General features: G+C 41.4%; 1 protein-coding gene across 1 annotated transcript in view; it reads right to left on the bottom strand.

Moving 5' to 3' along the window:
• Positions 1-15,121, bottom strand: part of LOC128099741 (murinoglobulin-1-like) — a 78,296-nt gene extending 63,175 nt beyond the window's left edge. Inside the window, exons 1-8 of the mRNA XM_052721562.1 lie at positions 15,036-15,121; positions 13,689-13,872; positions 12,818-12,977; positions 12,651-12,703; positions 5,748-5,768; positions 5,348-5,516; positions 4,886-4,970; positions 3,786-3,894 (exon numbers count right to left, since the gene is read on the bottom strand). Of these exons, the coding sequence (XP_052577522.1) occupies positions 3,786-3,894; positions 4,886-4,970; positions 5,348-5,516; positions 5,748-5,768; positions 12,651-12,703; positions 12,818-12,977; positions 13,689-13,872; positions 15,036-15,121 (867 nt within the window). The remainder of the gene's footprint in view (positions 1-3,785; positions 3,895-4,885; positions 4,971-5,347; positions 5,517-5,747; positions 5,769-12,650; positions 12,704-12,817; positions 12,978-13,688; positions 13,873-15,035) is intronic.
• Positions 15,122-15,927: the final 806 nt, after the last annotated feature.

Genomic DNA, 15,927 nt, shown 5'->3' with positions numbered 1-15,927 from the left:
ATAGATGAATCAATTCAGTATTTATAGTTGATTCCTGAACACTAATTTCTCTAACAGGGCATCCGGACAAAAAATAAACACAGAATCATCAGAACTAAATGACATCATACATTAAGTGAAACTAATATATCTATAGAATATTCCACCTAAACACCAAAGAATATGTACTTTTAAGTAACAAATGGAAGTTTCTCAAAAATAGATAACATATTGGGACATAAAACAAATCTGAACAAATATAATTGTTGAAAATTGAAATAACTAAGTGCATCCTTTCTGACCACAATGCAATAAAGCTTAGAATAAACAACAAAAGAATTTCTAGAAATTACACAAACTCATGGAAATTAAACAGCCCACTACTGAATAGTCAGTGAACCAAAGAAGAAATCAAGAAAGAAAAAATTTAATAATCCTGAAATTAAGTGAAAACACAGCACAACAAAACCTCTGGAACACATTCAAAGCAGTCCCAAGAGGGATATTTACAGGTCTGGGTATTGATATAAAAAAGAAAAGAAATAGCACAAATAAATGATGCAATAATACAAGTCAAGGATTTGGAAAAAGAAAAATCAAGGCAAACTCAATACTAGTTAATGGGAAGAAATAATAAAGATTGAGACAGAAATGAGTGGAACAGAAATAAAGAATACAAAGAATCAATGAGTCCAAGACATGGTTATTTAAGAATATAAGATTGATAGAGCTTTGGTACCAGTCACCAAAAGAAAGAAAGAAATTACCTAAATTAGCAATAAGAAATTTACAGGGAAACATTACACAGACAATTTAAAAAATTGGAATATTATAAAGGAATACTTTAAAAACCTATACTGCATTAATTATTTAGAAAACCTAAAACAAATGGACAAATTTCTACATTCATCCAAAACACAAATGTTAAACCAATAAGAAATGGACAACTTCAACAGTCACATAGACTCTAGGTGGGAAAGCCACTACTGCTGTTTTCCTAAACCAATATAGATCCTTATTATATTCCAAAGACTTATCCTTAAACATAAGCGTAGATATCACCCCTCATTAAATAATCATATTTTTCAATATATAGAGATCATTATAGAGATCCATTTCTCAACCAAATGCAGAGAATAAGTGCCTATGATGTGCATAACCCCACCTGTTATATCTCCAACATAACCATTGAATCTAAGATCTGGGAAAATCATGGAGCAAGGATCAGAAAGATTGTAGAACACCAGAATGCCTCTTGCAAAATACTGTCAACCAGACCCAATAGGGAAAACTCAGCCATAAAAATCTCAACAATGTGACTGCCTAAACAAGAGTTACATAATGGTAACACCAGTTAACACACTGTGTGGAGGATGGGGAAATTTCATAAAGCCCCACTCCAAGATCAAGAGCTACAGGTGATCAATGGCTGCTGAGAGAGAAAACCATTCTTCTCCAAGGAGTACGTGGGTAGGTTATGTAATCCCGCATGGTCATCCTTTTGTACATGTTCATAGCAGCAATCCTAAATGGACTCAGCAGGTTGATTATGTGCACACGTGTGCGCGCGTGCACACCCACACACCCACACAATTTATTTATATGTGTGACAATAATAGTTCCAGAATAAGAGGTCATGAATTTCAGAGAGAGTTGGGGGAGGCCTGGGAGGCATTGGAGAGGAGGAAAGAGAGGCATAAATGACATAGACACATTTCCCATGAAACACTCAAAAATATTTAAAATTAAGAAAAATGTATATAAAAACTTAAGATATATAAAACCAATAAAACCAATTCATTCCATGGCAAATGATGTGATTTGAAAAACAGTTTGCAAAAGCAGTACAAACCTCTAAAAATATATGAAAAAATGAATTTAACATCCTTAGACACAGGAAAATGCAACCCTCAAACTACAGAGATCCTTCTCACCATAGACAGAGTGGCTACTGTAAAGAAAGCAAAATTCAATGCTGCTGAGGTTGTGAAGAAAAGACCTTCATTGTGGGAGTCTCTGTAAATACCAGAACCAGCAGAGTAAAAATCTGTATGAGGCAAGAATGAAATCCAGTTTAATATGACTCAGTAGCCTGTGTTGGCTCAAACTGCTAGAGTCTGAAACTGGGCAGTTTATTTTAGGTATGTTTAAACACAGCACAATTTTGGGGAAAAGTTTCCTGATGAAATTAACTCAAACACATGTGCATACAGCAAAGCTTAAAAACGTGCTTACATTGAAACTTTTTAGAAAGTACATGGGACCTCTTCCCTAAAGATGGGTTCTATTGACTGAAAAAGAATGCTCAAGATAAGGGTCTGGGGAGAATGAGGGAGGTAAACACAAAGTCTGTGGAGTCAAGTGTGACCTGCCCTACAGCTAGCATAGAGGCCACCTAGGCTCTGCTCATTTTTTAGGTATGTGTGACATCTCCTATAAAGATGGGTTCTATTGACTGAAAAACAATGCTCAGCTAAGGGTTGGGGGAGAATGAATGAGGTGAACATAAGTGTCTGTGGGAGTCAGGAGTGGCCTGGCCCTACAGGTGGCACAGAGGTCACCTAGGGTATTGTAAAGTCCACATGACATAAGGATGAGTTCTATAGACTGAGAAATAAGGCTCAAGATAAAGGTCTAGAAAGGAAGAGTCTGGGATGATTGTAGTAGTCTGGCAGATTCAGGTGTGTCCTGGCTCTACAGATAACCAGAATGTTAATTATATCCATTCCCAGCTTTTTGGGTGGAAAAGAGGTATACACCTCCTCCACTGAGAAGACAACCCTTTGTGTTTAACATTCCTGGTTTCCCTAATGCTTATCTATGAGCACAAGGACCTTGTGCTCTCTACACCTCATACACTGTGAGTGAACCTACAACCTAGTACAGCCACTGCACAAGTCGGTATAGAAGCTCCTCATAGATTACAAGGTCAAAGTACTATATGATCATCTGTCAGGAATATATAAAAGGAATCTCTATCAGTATACCAAGACATGTGTTCATAGGCATGCTGGTCATTTATGTGACTCACATCAGCTGATGAATGGATAATCAAAACTGGATCAGAGAATGTTATGGACATTGAGAATATCACCTTTCACAAAGAATACCAGACTCAGACACACAGCAGGGCACGGTTTCTGTCATGTGTAAGGGTAAAACAGAAACACTGCCATGTAGATGTTGTTCCATTTGGGAAGAGGAAGGGTCTGGCAGGAGAACGGATGGAGAAAACAGGGCAGGTAGTGAAGGAGATAATCAAGTACAAGATACACGTGTATGAACACACTGTAAAGAAGCCTGTTGTTTTGTACAATTTACTCACAGTCTCTATGTGCCAATTATATTTCAAAAAATAGTCTCTAAGTCACAAAAGTAGTGAGGGATATACAGGAAGAGAAGGACACAGGAATGGGGACATAAGAGAGCTGAGGTGGCAGTGGGACTAGGGAACATGGTCAAAATACATAATACTCATGTATGAAAATGTCATAAACCTATTACTTTGTACAATGAATATATACTAAAAAATAAACTTGGTGGTCGATTTAGCTATAAAGTTGTTGAAATATTCCTTTAATAACAGTGGGTCCCAGAACTATCACTTTTGTCAGAGGGTGGTGTTGCTGGGGATTGTACACATGCCTGGCTAGTGTTCCACTACAGAGCTACACCACGAGATCCCAAGGTCCCAGAAGATCCTTTTTCAGTATCTGGGTGTGCATTTTCTCTCAGTTTGGTATCTCTATTTCTGTGATAGTTAGCCCTCAATACTAAAAATGGGACTTTGAGCAGTTTTTACTCACCTGGTAACTGACTTCTTTGCATGCACCCTCTCCCTTCCTGCTAGGATGCTGATATTCAAGGCATATACTTATCTTTACATGTCCTGGTACAGGCTTTCCATAGGTATATCTGTTAAAAGACAGAGTCAGAGAGACCAAGGGTCAACCTAAAGCAGAAACCTACAGTCTTCCCACCCATAGTCCACACTGTCAATCTGTAACAGTAGCTCTGTGTATTTTCACAATGACCGCAAATAGGGCCCATTACTACTACTTGACACATTCTAACTAGGTAGATTAACAATTTAGCCCTGTTAAGAACCTCTGGGAGACATGATTTTCTCCCTTTTATAGTTCTGAAAAGATTAAGTGACCCAATCAGGATCCTCAGCTAGTAAATGATGGGACTGTGATGAATGGAAACCATGGCTAAATGACTCAGAACCATTCTAACAGACCTCCTCAAACTTTTGCCCTCTTCCTATCAATTTTTCTTTTGAGCATGTTTATTTTAATGACAAGCAGATATGAGCCAGGTGTGTCTCTTCTGTTTGATTCAAGTACATTTGCAAATTCCTTCTAGCACAGTTTGATTTACTGGGGTTCCAGACTTCAATAGCAACTTCAGTTGCTGTGACACAGGATCCACATTTATCCAGTACAGAAATGCAAACACAAAGTGAGATGTTTAAAGGTTAAACTTGGGCAGCCGTGGCTGGAACAACAACCGGATTGGGAGCTCTTGTTTCTCTGTTCTTTCTCTCAAGCCATAACAGGTCAGCAGAATGCTGTGTTTAGTGCCTGTGTTCTCTTCACATGGGTCAGGGGATCTTTGTAGGTACCTTCCTGTCTCCAAAGGCAGGAACTCTCTACTGCCTCATACAATTGATTTATCACTGGTGTGATCAGAATTGACATCATCAACATATGCAATGAATGATCAAGCAGTAATGGATGCAGAGCAGTGGGGACTGAGGAAGAAATGAACACCACAGGGGGATCATTCTAGGAGGAAGGACAACCTTAGCATTTCTACATATTCTACAATGACACGTTATCCCAGGTAGCTTTTGTGTCCATGTACATTCGGAAGGATGGAAGGTTAAACACAGGTAACTCACACTCCACACACAGTCACGTTTACTTTTTCATCTTGCACAGAGATGACCTTTGGGACCTTTACTTGAACTTCAAACCTGGGAAGCACTATTGGGAGAGAGAGGAGAAATTCAGGTGGGAAATAACTTTTCTCATTGCCTTAATGATCAGCCTCTGCCAATTAATGGTGATTTCACATTATTAAGGTTAGCCCCCCCAAGTAAAGTTAGAATGTTGAGTGGTGATAGATCTATCAGGATTTGCAAATCACAGGGGTATCTACTTAAATAAGAAAAGCCAAGTAACTTGCTTCTGAAAATCCTAGAACTTTCTGGAAGTTCCACGTTGCTAGGTGGATAGCCTTAGCTAGAGTCAGATGAATCCCAGCCTTACCCACTGAACTCAACATGTTCAAAACAATTTATCCCATGATAACCAGAACCTAATGACATCTACTTTCCCTTTTCAATCTTCCCAAGCCATACCAAATTCCTCCACGGTGAAGGAGTGCTCTGTCTTTATTCCTGATTGTTTCACTATCACTATCTTGTAGGAGCCCTGAATAGGCTCTGATGACAGGCTGAAGGACAGCTGCTTAAACCCATGCTCTGTGTTAATATCCCGCCACTGCATAATTCGATTCGTCTTTGGATCCTGTGAGACAGGTTGTGAATTTTGTAAATAATAGAGTTTTAACTACATCAACACATCTAAGACCATGTGTTCATGATGAAAACATCAGGGTAGGGAGGAATAAAGGTTAGTGCAATATAATGAAGCAATTATCCACAATGGTGGAAGGCTGCTGACCCACAGTACTGCTTCAACATTCCAACATTAAGTTACTTGATTTCTCTCTGAATATGAAACAGTTAAGTTTCTTACCTCAATGTAAGCCAGAGGAAACTGAAACAGAAGAGAAAACAGTGTTAGTTTAGAACAGCGGTTCTCAACCTATAGGTCATTATCACTTTGGGAAACCTCTATCTCCAAAAGTATTTACATGATGATTCATAACAATAACAAAATTATAGTTATGAAGTAACAATGAAAATAGTTTTATGGAGACCCATCCTGAGCCTTTACAGTATGGAGTTTACAGATTTTATTGTTCCAATCAGGAGATTTTTTTAGTTTAAAATAGGTTACTAGTTTTATATATTATATCTAGCCAAAATGTTTAACTTGGGGGGATGTCCTGGGCAAGCTATATATGCCACTCTACCCAGGGCCCTGGCTTCCCCTCCTCATCTAATGAGACACAAAGGCATTAGCACATGAACTCAATACACACCTCCTGGACGTAGTTCAACAGAGCAAACCACAGTCTAACCATTGCCCAGAAATACGAAGAAAGAAAGGGCTCAGTAGCTGCTCTTGCTTCAATGGAGAATTGCTGCTGACTAAGGCGAGGGCTGCATGTTCAGAGGTTTTACAGGCAAAGTGTTTCTGATCGAGCAGATGAATAATACAATAAAGACAGACAGTGACAAGGTCACTTAAGGTTCTGTCATAACTGAAGAGGTGAATTTCCTTCAGGTGAGCATCAGCTTGAGGAAAACATAACCATTTCTAGCAGTTGAAGAGAGACCAAGCAGTGGCAGTTGTAAGGGAATTTTAGTGAGATAGAACTTGTTTCTGAAAGTCTAGAAAAATAAATCATGATAATGGATGATGAAGCTGTGGTACATGTGTATACAGTAAAAGTTTATTCATCTGTAAAAAATAAAATAACAAAATTTGTAAGCTGTGGTGATATTTTATTTGTGCTTTAATAAATAAAGTTTGCCTGGAGATCAGAGGAAATAGCAAGCCATTTTAAGTAAACAAGGAAGTCAGGCAGTGGTAGCACACGCCCTTAATCCTATCTCTTAGCAGGCAGGATCTCTGTGTGTTCAAGGCCACACTAGGGAACAGAGCCTTTAATTCCAGTCCAACCACATAGTTCTGGAGACCTGTACAGACAGGAAGTGACAGAACTGGCCATGAAGAGGAAATTATGTCACGAGACAGAGAGCAAATCAGATGGCAGAACAGCAAGGCATATCAGCCTGGTTAGACAGGAAGCCGCTCTCTTTGAAAGCTGCAGAGCTGGTGAGGTAAGGTTGGCTGGTGACTTTCCCTATTTCCTTGATCTCTCTAAGGCTTTCACCCCTATATTTGGCTCTCTGTTTTTTTTTTTATTTATTAAGATTATTTAAAAGTTCGTAATTATAATGGTAAGCCAGGTTCAGAAAGATAACCGTTTTTATGCCAATACCAAGCTGTTTTTATTACTATGGCTCTATAGTAGAGCTTGATGTCAGGGATGGTTATGCCTCCAGAGGTGACTTTGTTGTACAGGATTGTTTTAGCTATCCTGGGTTTTCTGTTTTTCCAAACGAAGTTGAGTATTGTTCTTTTCAGGTCTGTGAAGAATTGCGTTGGGATTTTGATGGGGATTGCGTTGAATCTGTAGATTGCTTTTGGTAAGATTGCCATTTTTACTATGTCAGTCCTACTATCCATGAGCATGGAAGAGCTTTCCATTTTCTGATATCTTCTTCAATTTCTTTCTTCAGAGACTTAAAGTCCTTTTCATACAGGTCTTTCACTTGCTTAGTTAGAGTTACCCCAAGGTAGTTTATATTATTTGTGGCTATTGGAAAGGGTGATGTTTCTCTGATTTCTTTCTCAGCCCTATTATCATTTGTATATAGGAGGGCTACAGAATTTTTTGAGTTAATCTTGTACCTGCCACATTACTGAAGGAGTTTATCAGCTGTAGGAGTTTCCTGGTTGATTTTTTTGGGGTCACTTATGTATACTATCATATCATCTGCAAATAGTGAAAGTTTGACTTCTTTTTTTTTTTTCAATTTGAGAGGTGGGCAATGGAGGGTAGGGGATAAGGGATGAGAATATAAGGGAATGGGATGGTCAAGCTGGAACAGGGATGGAGTGGGAAAGCAACCAAAGTGATACCATAATAGAGGGAGACATCACGGGGATAGAGAGCGAAACCTGGTGCTAGGGAAGTTGCCAGGAATCTCCAAGGATGACCCCAGCTTGGACTACTAGAAACAGTGGAGAGGGTGCCTGAACTGAACTGGCTTACCCCAGTCATCAGATTGGTGAATACCCTAACTGTCATCATAGAGCTTTTTTCCACATCCATAGCCAAACACCAGGCAGTGCTCCAGGAGTCCAGTAAAAGACAGAGAAGAGGGATTCTATGAGCAAGTGTATCAGGATCATGATGGGGAAACCTGCAAAGATGACCAAACCAAACTAGTGGGAACTCATGAAAGTGGATCAACAGCTCTAGAGCCTGCATGGGCCTGGACTAAACCCTCTGTATGGTGAGACAATTGTGTAGTTGGATCTGCTTGGGGGGCCCCCTGGTGGTAGGATCAGAATCCATCCATCTTTTTGGAGCCCAATACCTATGATGGGACACCTCATGCAGGCTTGAGGCAGGGGGAAGGGCTTGGACTTGCCTCTACGGGATGTGCCTCCCCATGGCAGGCCTTGCCTTCTTGTGGGGGGAAGTGTGTGGTAGGTTGGAAGGGGGAGGCTGGGAGGGTGGGAGGAGAAAAGAGGGGGATCTTTGATTGGTGTGTAGAATGAATGAAAAAATTTTCTTAATTAAAAAAAAAAGAAAACTGCTGTATGTTCTTTCTCATATGTGGCTCCTCACTCCAAACCCGGAGTACTTGTGGACTCAAGGTACCTAGAAGAGGACCATTGGTTAGGAATCCCTCAAGGCAGGGGACACAGCATGATAGGGGATGTCAAAGCACAGGTGCACTTTTGGGGGCAGAACATTTAAGCAGGGATGGGGTTGTGGGATGGGAGAGACAAGATGGGAGGATGGGGGTGTGGGACGGGAGAGACGAGAGGGGATGATGGGAGGATTAACCCACACTAAGGACCCATGAAAAAACCATGTGGGAACTTATTGCTTTCTAAGCTATTAAGAAGCATAAGTTAAAAGGAGAGTCAGAGGAAGATGTACTGCAAGTCTAGATAATGCTGCTCCTGAAGGCCAAGGGTCACTAAACAAATGTCCCAGTTCCAGGCATGAGATAGCGCCTTATGAGTTGCTGGCCAGGGTGGCCCTAGAGACCCCCCCCCCAAAGCAATACAGAATCTTGACGCTCTCCTTGATTGCCCACAATAACTAGTTGATAATATTCTATTGTGGAAGACACCACACACCTTGGTGGAAGGGTGTAGAGAAATCCAGCTGATGCTCTGCTAACATCCCCACTGCTGATCAGCTTTCACAATGCCACAAGGTGCTGTGCAGATTGCTGCAGGAGAGGAGATGTCAACGGTCTCATCCAGCTGAGAACCCTAGGATGTCTAATACCAACCTGCCACACAAGATGTGCCCATTGGTGCAAGAGTACCTGAACGTCTTGCAAATAGCTCATTTTTGGTATGTGAGTGTGGTGTAATGCACACGTGTGTGCAGGTGCATGTACTCATGCACCCAGCAGAGACCAGAGGAGCGTGTGTGTGCCCTGCTCTCACTCTCTGTCTTATAGACTTGAGACTGTCTCTCATGAACTTGGAACTAAACTGGCAGGCTGAAAGTTCCAGCAATTCTCCTGCCTCTGGCCTCCACAGCAGTGGGGTTGTAGAAGCTGCCAGTCATGCCTGGCTTTTTACGTGGGATCTATGATACAGCATACATTTAACGTATATTGTATCATAACATTTAATAACAGCAAGGCTCTCTTATCTATGTGTCCTTATCACACACATAGGAAAATCATAATGAAAAATTGGAAGGAAACTAAATATACTAACCATTGATAGGCCTGGATTCTATTACTGGTCTTGCATAAATTGACGTGACATTAGGGTCTATGAGATTGCTCAATGGGTAAAGGCACCTGCTGTTGACCTCATGACCTGACCTTGATCTCCTGGACTGGTGTTGGAGGAGACAGACATGTGAACATTGTTCTCTTTCCCCCACATGTGTGCATTCATGTGCACGTGCACATGGCATAAATATAATGGTTTTTAAGTTACAGGACTTGGAACTCATTAGGCAGTTATTAATCACTCAGTTCCCCTTTCCTGCTCCACTTCCTTGCTTTCTTTCTTGTCACCCTCCAGCTATTTTGGGGGTTTGTGAACAGAAATTTGGCATTCTGGTGCTGTCTTTATCTTTGCCACTGAGGCACACACCAGTTACTGGGGTTAGTGTATCTGAAATCTGTATCCTTAAGGATGCGTCCCCCACATGGGAATGGTTTTTGTGTGCAGAGGAGGAATGGCTTTTAGCTTTCTCCCTGGGGCATGGACAGGCCTTTGTAGCCCTGCCATACTCATACCAGATGTGGATATTGCCCCGGTGATGAGGCTCTTCCAGTACTTCTTTTGACTACATAGGAGGAAGGTCCAAGAGGGCCATTCAAATGATACCTCTCCTTGTTGACCTGGGAGTAACACAGGCATGGCCACAGGAGCTGTGGGGATAGTCCTGTCATTACATCTTTTCAAAAAATTATCCATCCAATTAATTGATGATGTAAAGGCCATCTCCAGCACCATTCTTGACTTGCAGGGTCAGACTCTCTGGCTGAGGTAGTCCTCCGAAATAGGAGGGGGTTAGATCTTCTAACTGCAGAAAGGGGGGGGGGGGTCTTTGTTTGTTTTTACAGGAAAAGTGCTGGTTCTATGCTTGCAAGTCAGGGATTGTCCAGGATAAGTTAAAGAGGCTGCAGGAAGACCTAGAGAGGGCGGGAGTTTCAAGACAATCCTCTGTGGACAGGCCTCATGGATTCTTACCCTACCTACTTCCCCTCCTTGGCCCTTTCTTCTCCTTATTCTCCTTCTCACCATTGGGCCTTGAGTGTTCAATAAGTTCACACTATTTATCCACCAGAGATTGGAGGCAATTAAGATAAATCAGGTCAAGGTATGCAACCAAAGATTAGCCACTCAGGAGTCTGGTCCCTCCCATGGCTGGGTATCCTCCTATGAATGTCCTTCTTCTGCTCTCCACTTGACCAATGATGGGTAAGCTCTCAGGTGGGCTGAGATGACCTGAGACAGGTCATAGGGTGACCCCCCCCCCATCTCCTATTCACCATACATGGTACTCAGTGATGGGTAAGGTCTCCAAGTGGGGGATGACCTAACACAGGGGCCATGTCTTACAAAAGGGGGAGGTGTTGGGCCCCATAAGGCCTGGGCATGAGGCCCAGTGTAACTTCCTGAGCCTAGCTCAAGTTTGGCTACCTGCCTTCGGACATGACTTCCTCATATAAGTGACTCAGGACTACGGGACCTAGAATCGCCTCTGCCTAGTAACTGCTGAGATGGCATCATCTCATTGCCTGCTATCCTCACCCTATCTCCCCCCTCCATCACCCCAACCTATATAAGTCCACTCCTGATGCAATAAAGCAAGTTCCTGCTTTGACAAGACTCCTGGCCCAGTGTGATTCTCTCTGGTGGACGTGGGGTGAAGGGGGTGGGGGGTGGGGTCTGGGCCTTTGACACTCACCATCCCGCTCAGCCCCAAGGGAGAGACCAGCTGGACCAGTCCTGCCTCTGCCCTACCTGTTGGTCAGACAGACAGTTCACTACCAGAAGGGCGGGGATCATCAATCTCACCCAGCCATGAACCCTATAAACTGTGAGAACCACTGGCCTGGCAAGACAAGCCCACTGCGGCAATAGTAGCACAAATATCATGAAAGTAGACAACCACTCTCTGACTGGATTTAAGTCCTACTATGCAAGATGAAACCCACATTAGACATCATTATAGGGCCAAGAATCTGTGGCTAGGCATGCCATAGGACCAGAGGAGAACCCATTATTATTCTGCTGCTAAAGGAAATAGTGTTAAACCAACTGATATTGATGTATCTTTATACTTATAGATCAAAGCTTCTCTCAACCCCTGCCAGAGAAGCCTTTACTTGCAGTAGAGGGTGATTAGCACAGACACCCTGCTGTGGATATTGATCTGTTTGCTGTGAATGTGTTGCTCTGATTTGGTTGATAAATAAAACACTGAATGGCCAGTAGCCAGGCAGGAAGTATAGGATAGGAAGGTTAAGCAGAGAGGAGAATTCTGGGAACAGGAAGACAGAGTCAGGAGTCTCCAGCCAGACACAGAGGAAGTAAGATGTAAAAGTACCAGTAAGCCACAAGCCACATGGCAACTTATAGATAAGTATAAATGTGTTAATTTAAGATTTAAGAACTACATAGCAAGAATCCTGCCACAGCCATACAGTTTATAAGTAATATAAGTCTCTGTGTGTTTACTTGGGAATGAGCAGCTGCAGGACCAGGGTGGACACAAGAAAACTCCAGCTACAACACCCATCACTTGCTGAATTGCACAGGACAAGAGACTCTGAAATGCTAATTTATTCTTTAGAGAGTCCATTTAGGGAAGGATCTAAATTTTAAATACAAGGTTATATGTAAGAAATACCCCTGTTAGACTAGAAATCGATTTCTTAAGGATGGCATGAAGTAATAGAAACTACAAAAGAAATAATTGAAAAATGTGATTAAGCCCAAAGGTTCTGTACAGTAACAGTCTCCATGAAGTATAAAGAAACCCAAAGACAGTTAACCAGTAATGGAGTGCAAAATATAAGGAAGATATTGCATGGTCAATGGTAGCTGAGCAAGGGGTATAAATAGTCAAAAGAACAGAGTAGAGAAGAAGACCAACTCATACCTTAGCAAGGGGCTAGATATGAGAATATTTCAGTCACATTATGTCTTCACAAACCCACCAATACCCACATGTAAAAGACTCACCAACTCATTCAGGGGGCGTAGGTTTTTATCCATAGAGACAACCCGAAACTTGACTGGAAAAGGGAGAGAGAGAGAGAATTTTCTAGTGAGGTCCAGAGAGCCAGGCCCTCTCTGTGCCATGTTCAGGATGGCTTCTTCACTCCATAGCCTGTGATGGACCTTCGTACCTGACTGTCCTGGTTTGTACACGGGTTTGTCTGTCTGAACAAAGACAACACTTTCTTTGTTCTTCACCAGCACCGTACTCTTTTTGTTGAATTCGTGTGTCTGTGCTTTGATGTGGACAGAGAGGGACACTTTCTCATCTGAAGCTGAGACTCTGGGGAGCTGAGGACGAGAGGAACACAAGACCCTTCACCGTGACCCTTTGGAGGTCTTAGATTTCCTTCTTACCTCCTGTCTTTCCACACCACGGGAAGGACATCAGGTTTCATCAGTTTCTGTTTAAGTATTATGTAAGGAGGGTATGTCAGAAACAAAGTATGAAAAGAAAAACACAACATTTCATATGAGTCAATGGAAGCAACAAAGACACAGTCATTTTTATGGAGTAAATATAATCTTGATTGAAAACTAGATATAACTGTGGAACTAAGATAGAGTGAAAACTAACATATTGATGGTGGTAGGAACTGCATCTTGAGGATAGGTACAGAAGAAGAAACTCAGCACTTATTCAGGATAACAATTACACATAGGAGATGTGGCTCTGATTAGATGGAGTGCTAATTGGAAGTTTATAACTTACTACCAGCAAGTACTACACAGTGGCAAAATCCTTCTTTCTCTGGGTTAGGTTTTTGAGGAACTTCAGCAGGAAAGCAGCACATGCACAAGTATTGGCTCTTCCTGTTTTGGGGTGGGATAATCTATGATATTTGTTTTTTGGGTAAATGTTCTAAGTGTCTATTGTTATGAAGTAGTACCTGTGTTTCTAGATTAATCTCTTTTAGAAATATGTAAGTATATTATATATGAATCTACACACATATGTATATAAATATAGAAAATAAATAGGGACAGGTATCTAGTACTCACAGTGAAGGAGTCGCAGTGGAAGTAGTCCTTGTCAACCACAAACTCATTGGACAGACTTCTGGTTCCCCAGCTAGACTGCAAGGAGGCCCTGGCAGTCACTGTCTCATTCAGATCGAGTAGATGAAAGCAGATTTTCTCAGGGGTCTCAGTGTAGAGCTGGGAAGGGACCAGCACCATATACTTCCTGGAAAGGGAAAAGTTGAGGCCAGCTGGGGATAGATACTATTGTCCATGGCTGTAGTTTCTTCACAATAATCATCACCATCCAAGACTCTCCAGCCTGAGATGGCAGGTGACAGCATGATACCCCAGAGTGGTCAATTATCAGTGTTTGTAATGGTAATCACTCAGCTTCAGCAGTGATATCCATCAAGGCAGCTTCACATGGCATGGACTATGGTCACTGAAGCAGCGAGCATTCAGTGCTAGAAGGCTTAAAAATTTTTTTGAATAACAATCTGGGAGGAAAAATTATTCTTTTCATAAAAATTAATCATGATTGTTCTTGATTATGATGTTTAATTCTTGAAAAATAACAGTACCCTGCTTTTATTTTTTGGTACCCTTAAACCTAAGACTTATAATGTGACTGTGCAATTCAGAGCAGCATGATTCACATATGCTATACTTGAACATGTGCCAAAGGCTGTCTGTAGGAATTGTTCTCTACCTTTTTCTGGCATTAGAGTTTTTTTGTACCAAAATTCTCCCAAAATCTAGCCTGTCACCACTACATCACATAATAGAAAAAAATCAAGATTGCTTTTATTTTTATCACTTTAAATACATTTTTTCTGATCAAAAAATGTCAAGAAAATCACTCAACAATATAATCCTGATAATGTGCTTATTTGGGCACCAAATAACAAGTTCTTCTTTGCAGTTTAATACAAAGTCTTTGATCCTAACAAGTGTGCTGTTTTAAGACACAAACATCTACAGAGTTGCAGTGTGCCTGAATCCTTACCCGTCCCAAAGTTAAACTATAGGCTACACATTTCCAACCCAAAGTGCCAACAATGAAGATATTTATCTTCAAAGAGATGAAATGGTTTCAACATGTAAAAATGTCTCTGACCACTGGGATTTTAGATATTAGTGGTACAGTTGTAAGAGGAATGCCATTCTAAATCACATCACACCTCAGTTTAGTAATTGCTTTAGAATTGGAAAAATGACAACATAGAATCATGTAATACTAAAGTTGGAAAACATACATACAATTATTGTTTGTTAATTGAAAAGTCAAATGATATAGGGAGGGTTTTGGGAGAAGGAACTGTGAAAAGCATTGGATGGTTTTGATTGGAGGAGAAACAACATGGAAGAAGCCTTGGTGGTACTCACGGTTGTCCAGGTGATAAGGAAGCAGAGGCCAGGAAAGCAAGAAGAACTGAAATCAGACATTGCAGAGCCTGTCTGTCCTTCCACATGGTGTAGGAAGGAAGGACAAGAAGACAGGGCCTATAATGTCCTCTTCCCTGCTAGGGTTTCCAGAGACATCCCCAATACACAGTGCTTTATTTACGAGTGCTCTGTGTAAACAAGAACCTCCACTCTAGGTGTCCAACCAGACAAGTGGAATTTTGCAAGAGTTTTCTGTTAGTGTCACTGTATTCAGTGGTGGCCTCAGCACAACTCAAATAAATTGCAACAGTCTCAGGAACGGGGCCAGAGTATCTTGGATGGTGTTGGTGAAGGATCAAGGGCACAGAATCTACTTAGTTTGAATTAGAGCAGACTTTCTCAGTCTTCCTACTACCCACCTGTAAATCTTTGCAGTGGGTGACTGTGCTATGATTGTGTGACATTTGCTACCTCACTGCTTCTGGTCACCTGGAATCTAGCAGCACTCCCTGGGAGGTGACAACTCAGTTTCTCTCTTTCCTCATGTGAGAGTCCCTAGAGTAGTCCAGGTTGGAGATTTTCAGTTCTCCTGTTTCTAGTCATTCAAGTATCTACCTTCATGGGTGTTCTGTGTGAAAGGGAACTGTGGATACGGGGCAAGCTCAAAAACTCACCTACTACAAGTCACCATGCCTGACCCTTCTTTGTTAGAACAGAAGTTCACCAAGTTCATCTACAGGTACAGTTGAGAAACTTTATCTCTGTGGTCTACTAGGAAGCCAAATATAATCTGTGCAGCTAGAGGTGATTGCTTTAAATGATTTAAATACATCAATATTTTGAATACAACTGAGTTCTTTTGGAAGGACATTAAGGTTTGAGTTGGGAAGTA

Source organism: Peromyscus californicus, unplaced genomic scaffold, assembly GCF_007827085.1.
Source record: "Peromyscus californicus insignis strain IS unplaced genomic scaffold, ASM782708v3 Scaffold_6__1_contigs__length_162567912, whole genome shotgun sequence".
NCBI classification, from domain to species: domain Eukaryota; kingdom Metazoa; phylum Chordata; class Mammalia; order Rodentia; family Cricetidae; genus Peromyscus; species Peromyscus californicus.
The sequence above is the reverse complement of the archived record's forward strand: the minus strand, read 5'-3'. Positions and strand labels throughout refer to the sequence as shown.